At 39.3% G+C, this 6,000-nt stretch overlaps 2 protein-coding genes across 2 annotated transcripts; both read left to right on the top strand.

Moving 5' to 3' along the window:
- Nucleotides 1–1,418: 1,418 nt before the first annotated feature.
- Nucleotides 1,419–2,495, top strand: LOC128555957 (histidine-rich protein PFHRP-II-like). Its single transcript, XM_053539809.1, has one exon. The coding sequence runs from the start codon at nucleotides 1,419–1,421 to the stop codon at nucleotides 2,493–2,495; it is 1,077 nt and encodes a 358-aa protein (XP_053395784.1).
- A 1,447-nt stretch (nucleotides 2,496–3,942) lies between these two features.
- LOC128555956 (histidine-rich protein PFHRP-II-like) lies at nucleotides 3,943–4,704 on the top strand. The gene has a single exon (XM_053539808.1). The coding sequence runs from the start codon at nucleotides 3,943–3,945 to the stop codon at nucleotides 4,702–4,704; it is 762 nt and encodes a 253-aa protein (XP_053395783.1).
- Nucleotides 4,705–6,000: the final 1,296 nt, after the last annotated feature.

Raw genomic sequence — 6,000 nt, 5'->3', positions numbered from 1 at the left:
CACAGAGATCATGCAGTTTTAAAGGTTTACATAGATCATGCAGCTTCATAGGTCCACATAGATCATGTAGCTTCGAATGTCCACAAAGATGATGCAACTTTAAAGGTCCACATAGATCATGTAGCTTCAAAGGTCCACATAGATCACGCAGCATTAATGGTCCACATAGATCATGAAGCTTTAAAGGTCCACATAGATCATGCAGCTTTAACGGTCCACATAGATCATGCAGCTTTAACGGTCTACATAGATCATGCAGTTTCATAGGTCCACAACCATCATGCAGTTTTAACGGTCCACATAGATCATGCAGGTTTGAAGATCCACAGAGATCATGCAGCTTTAAAGGTCCACAAATAGCACGCAGCTTTATAGATCCACAAAGATATCGCAGCTTTAAAGGTCAACATAGATCATGCAGCTTCAAAGATCCACACAGACCATGCGGCTTCAAATATCCATATGGATCATGAAGCTTCAACGGTCCACATAGATCATGCAGCTTTAAAGGTCCACAGAGATCATGCAGCTTTATTGATCCACAAAGATCTCACAGCTTTAAAGGTCCACATTGATCATGCAACTTCAAAGATCCTCACAGATCATGCAGCTTCAAATATCCATGTAGATCATAAAGCAATTACAGTCCACACAGATCATGCAGCTTTAACGATCCACAAAGATCGCGCAGTTTTAACGGTCCACAAAGATAATGCAGCTTCAACAGCTCACAAAGATCATGCAGTTTTAACGGTCCACATAGATCATGAAGCTTTAACGGTCCACATAGATCACGCAGTTTTAACGGTCCACATAGATCATGCAGATTTAACGGTCCACATAGATCATGAAGCTTTAACGGTCCACATAGATCATGCAGATTTCACGGTCCACATAGATCATGCAGATAAAAAGGTCTACGAAGATCATGCAGATTTAACAGTTCACAACTATCATGCAGTTTTAACGGTCCACATAGATCATGCAGTTTGAACAGTTCACATAGATCATGCTGTTTTGACGGTCCACAGAGATGATGCAGCTTTAACGGTCCACATAGATCATGCAGCTTTAACAGTTCACAAAGATCATGCAGCTTTATCGGTCCACATAGATCATGTAGCTTTAACTGTCCACATATATTATGCAGTTTTAACGGTCCTCATAGACCATGCAGTTCACAAAGATCATGCAGCTTTAACGGTCCACATGTAGCTTTAACGGTCCACATATATCATGCAGATTCAAAGGTCCATATAGATCATGTAGCTTTAACGCTCCACGTAGTTGATGCAGATTTAACGGTCCACATAGATCATGCAGCGTTAACGGTCCACATAGATCATGCAGTTTTAACGGTCCACATAGTTCATACAGCTTTAACAGTTCACAAAGATCATGCAGTTTTAACGGTCCAGATGGATCATGAAGATTTAACGGTCCACAAAGATCATGCAGCTATAACGGTCCACATAGATCTTACAGCTTTAATGGTTCACATAGATCATGCAGCTTTAACGGTTCACAAAGATCATGCAGTTTTAACGGTTCACATAGATCATGCAGCTTTAACGGTTCACAAAGATCATGCAGTTTTAACGGTTCACATAGATCATGCAGCTTTAACGGTTCACAAAGATCATGCAGTTTTAACGGTTCACATAGATCATGCAGATTTAACGGTTCACAAAGATCATGCAGTTTTAACGGTCCACATAGATCATGCAGTTTTAACGGTCCACATAGATCATGCAGCTTCAAAGGTCCACATAGATCATAGCTTTAACGGTCACATGGATGGAGCTTTAACGGTTCAGAAAGATCATGCAGTTTTAACGGTCCACATAGATCATGCAGGTTTAGCGGTTCACAAAGATCATACAGTTTTAACGGTCCACATAGATCATGCAGCTTCAAAGGTCCACATAAATCATGCAGCTTTAACGGTCTACATAGATCATGCAGCTTTTACAGTCAGTTTTAACGGTCCACATAGATCATGCAACTTCAAAGGTCGACATAGATTATGCAACTTAACGATCTACAAAAATCATGCAGCTCTAATGGTCCACATAAATCATGCAGCTTTAACGGTTCGCAACGACCATGCTTCTTTAACGGTCGACAAAGATCATGCAGCTTCAAAGGTCCACATACTTCATGTAACTTCAAATGTCCAGAAAGATCATGCAGCTTTAACAGTTCACATAAATCATGCAGCCTCAAAGGTCCACATAGATCATGTAGTTTCAAATATCCACAACCATCATGCAGCTTCTAAGGTCAACATAGATCATGCATCTTTAATGGTCCACATAGATCATGCAGCTTTAATGATCCACATAGATCATGCAGCTTTAACGATGAGTTTTAACGGTTCACATAGATGTTGCAGCCTTAGAGGTCCACATAGATCATGTAGCTATAAAGGTCCATATAGATCATGCAGTTTTAACGGTCAACAAAAATCATTCAGCATTTACGGTCAGTTTTAACAGTCCATATAGATCATGCAGCTTGAAATGTCAACATAGACCATGTAGCTTTAAAGGTCCACATAGATCATGCAGGTTTAACGCTCCACATAAATCATGCAGCTTCAGAGGTCCACATAGATCATGAAGCTTTAAAGGTCCAGAAAGATCATGCAACTTTAACGGTCAGTTTTAATAATCGGCCTAGATCACGCAGCTTCAAAGGTCCACATATATCATGCAGCTTCAAATGTCCACAAAGATCATGCAGCTTCAAAGGTCCACATAGATAATGCAGCTTTATCGGTCCACATAGATCATGCAGCTTTTACGATCCACATAGATCACGCAGCTTCAGAGGTCTCCATAGATCATGTAGCTTTAACGGTCCACAAAGATCATGCAGCTTTTACGTTCAGTTTTAACAGTCCACCTGGATCATGCAGCTTCAAAGGTCCACATATATCATCCACCTTCGAAGTTCCACACATCATGCAGCTTTAACGGCCTACATAGATCATGCAGCTTTAACAGTCAGTTTTAACTGTCCACATAGGTCATGCAGCTTCAAAGATCCACATAGGTCATGGAGCTTTAACTGTCCGCATAGATCATGCAGCTTTAATGGTCCACATAAATCATGCAGCTTTTACGGTTCACAACGATCATGCAGCTTTAACGGTCCACAAAGATCATGCAGCTTCAATGGTCCATATAGATGATGCAGCTTCAGAGGTCCACATAGATCATGCAGCTTCAAATGTCCACATAGATCATGTAGCTTTAACGGTCTACAAAGATCATGCAGCTTTAATGTTCCACATAAATCATGCAGCTTTAATAGTTCACTACAATATGCAGTTTGAAAGGTCAACATAGGTCATGCAGTTTCAAAGGTCAACATAGATCATGTAGTTTCAAATGGCCACAAAAATCATGCAGCTTTAACGGTTCAAATAGATCATGCAGCTTCAATGGCCCACATAGATCATGCAGATTTAACCATCCACATAAATCATGCTGCTTTAACGGTCTTTTAAGCGGTCCACATGCAGCTTTAAAGGTCCAAATAAATTATGCGGCTTTATCGATCCACAAAGATCATGCAGCTTTAATGGTCCTCATAGATCATGCAGCTTCAAAGGTCCACATACAACATCCACCTTCGAAGTTCCACAGATCATGCAGCTTTAACGGCCTACATAGATCATGCAGCTTTAACAGTCAGTTTTAACTGTCCACATAGGTCATGCAGCTTCAAAGGTCCACATAGATCATGTAGCTTTAACGGTCTACAAAGATCATGCAGCTTTAATATTCCACATAAATCATGCAGCTTTAACAGTTCACTACGATCATGCAGCTTTAACGGTCTACAAAGATCATGCAGTTTCAAAGGTCAACATAGATCATGTAGTTCAAATGTCCACAAAAATCATGCAGCTTTAAAATAGATCATGCAGCTTCAATGGTCCACATAGATCATGCAGATTTAACCATCCACATAAATCATGCTGCTTTACGGTCTTTTTTAGCGGTACACATAGATCATGCAGCTTTAAAGGTCCAAATAGATTATGCGGCTTTATCGATCCACAAAGATCATGCAGCTTTAATTGTCCTCATAGATCATGCAGCTTCAATGGTCCACAACTATTATACAGTTATAACGGTTAACACAGATCATGCATATTTAAAAGTCCACAAAGATCATGCAGCTTTAAAGGTCCGCAAAGATCATGCCGCTTTATCAATCCTCAAAAATCTCGCAGCTCGAAAGGTCCTCATAGATCATGCAGCTTCAAAGGTCCACACAGATGATGCAGCTTCAAATGTCCATATAGATCATGAAGCTTTAACGGTCCACATAGATCATGGAGCTTTAACGATTCACAAAGATCTCGCAGTTTTAACGGTCCACATAGATCATGCAGCTGTAACGGTTCACAAAGACAATGCAGCTTTAACGGTTCACAAAGATCGTGCAGCTTTAACGGTTCACAAAGGTCATGCAGCTTTAACGGTTCACAAATATCATGCATTTTTAACGGTCCACAAAAATCATGCAACTTTAAAGGTTCACAAAGATCATGCAGCTTTAACGGTTCACATAGATCATGCAGCTTTAACGGTTCACAAAGATCATGCATTTTTAACGGTCCACAAAGATCATGCAGCTTCAAAGGTCTACATAGATCGTGCAGCTTTAACGGTCCACATACATTTGTAGATCATGCAGCTTTAACGGTCTACATAGATCATGCAGCTATAACGGTCCACATAGACCATGAAGCTTTAACGATCCACATAGATCATGCAGCTTTAACGGTCGAAGTAAAAATATGCAGAGAATTTTACAGATTGAAAATGTACATTTTGATAAAACATAGTCTTTAGTAAATACGTTTTTGATACATATACACTTCGTTTTAACATCTTTCAAAGCATGCTTCTCAATGTTTAGATATTTTCGTTTCTGTGTGATTCTTTTATAGATTTGCGCTACATTATTTATCATCTGTATTCGTAATTAAATAATATCGGTTAGATTATCTAGGTGTTGACAAGTCTTGAATAAATAAAGTTGGCGTCTAATTTTTCTAAGGCCCAGATATGGCCGAGATTGCTGAACCATCTGTATCGCTTTCGGAAGTGTTGATGAACTAATCAAATTAAAGGACTCGGTTATTTGTTCATAAAACCCTGTATTGACCCAGATGAATCAAAATCTTATTGTCTACGTTTTTACTCATCGCATGACTTTGGCAATTAATATCTTATTGAAGCAAATAATACTTACTTCGTTGATAATTCTTAATGTTTTCAAAGAATAAGATACGGACTGCGGGGTCATGAGTTTGATCCTCAGGCTGGCTGTATGTTCTCCGTGACGATTTGATAAAATACATTGTGTCTAAAATCATTCGTCCTCCACAATTGATTCAAATTGGGAAGAACGCAGTTTCTTGCGGGAAACAGGTTTGTACTGGTACTGAATCAAGTAACACTGCTTAGGCTAACTGCCCGCCGTTACATAACTGAAATACTGTTGAAAAATTGCTTTAACCCCAAGACAAACAAACAAACAAACAAGCAATTTTTGTACATAATTACTGAATGCATAAGTCAAATTTCCGAGCTGTGAAGTGATGGTTTCAAACTTCTGGGCTGCGAATATTGGCTAAAGAGATTTGTCTTATGTATCGGCATTCGGGCAGAACGCTCTGCAAAATTCATGTTCAGTTTGCAAAAACATTTAAGACATATTACTAACACTGAAGTATTTTTTTTCCATTTTAACCGAATAAATACGTCGCTGCTTGGATATGTATTGGAAAGCATATTTGTGATATGATATATTTTACATGTTTTATAAAGCGTTGGTCACAGAATACCAATCATGTCGGTCCGCCTAAAGGAAATACCACTCTTTACTGTGTGCAACGGAAAGAAGTCAGAGGAGAGTTTCCGCGGAAAGGATCGTCCCACATGATTCAGATAGGCAATCTTACTTTCATTCCACTAG

Source organism: Mercenaria mercenaria, chromosome 3 (genome assembly GCF_021730395.1).
Source record: "Mercenaria mercenaria strain notata chromosome 3, MADL_Memer_1, whole genome shotgun sequence".
Taxonomy (NCBI): domain Eukaryota; kingdom Metazoa; phylum Mollusca; class Bivalvia; order Venerida; family Veneridae; genus Mercenaria; species Mercenaria mercenaria.
This window is presented reverse-complemented; position numbering and strand designations above follow the sequence as displayed.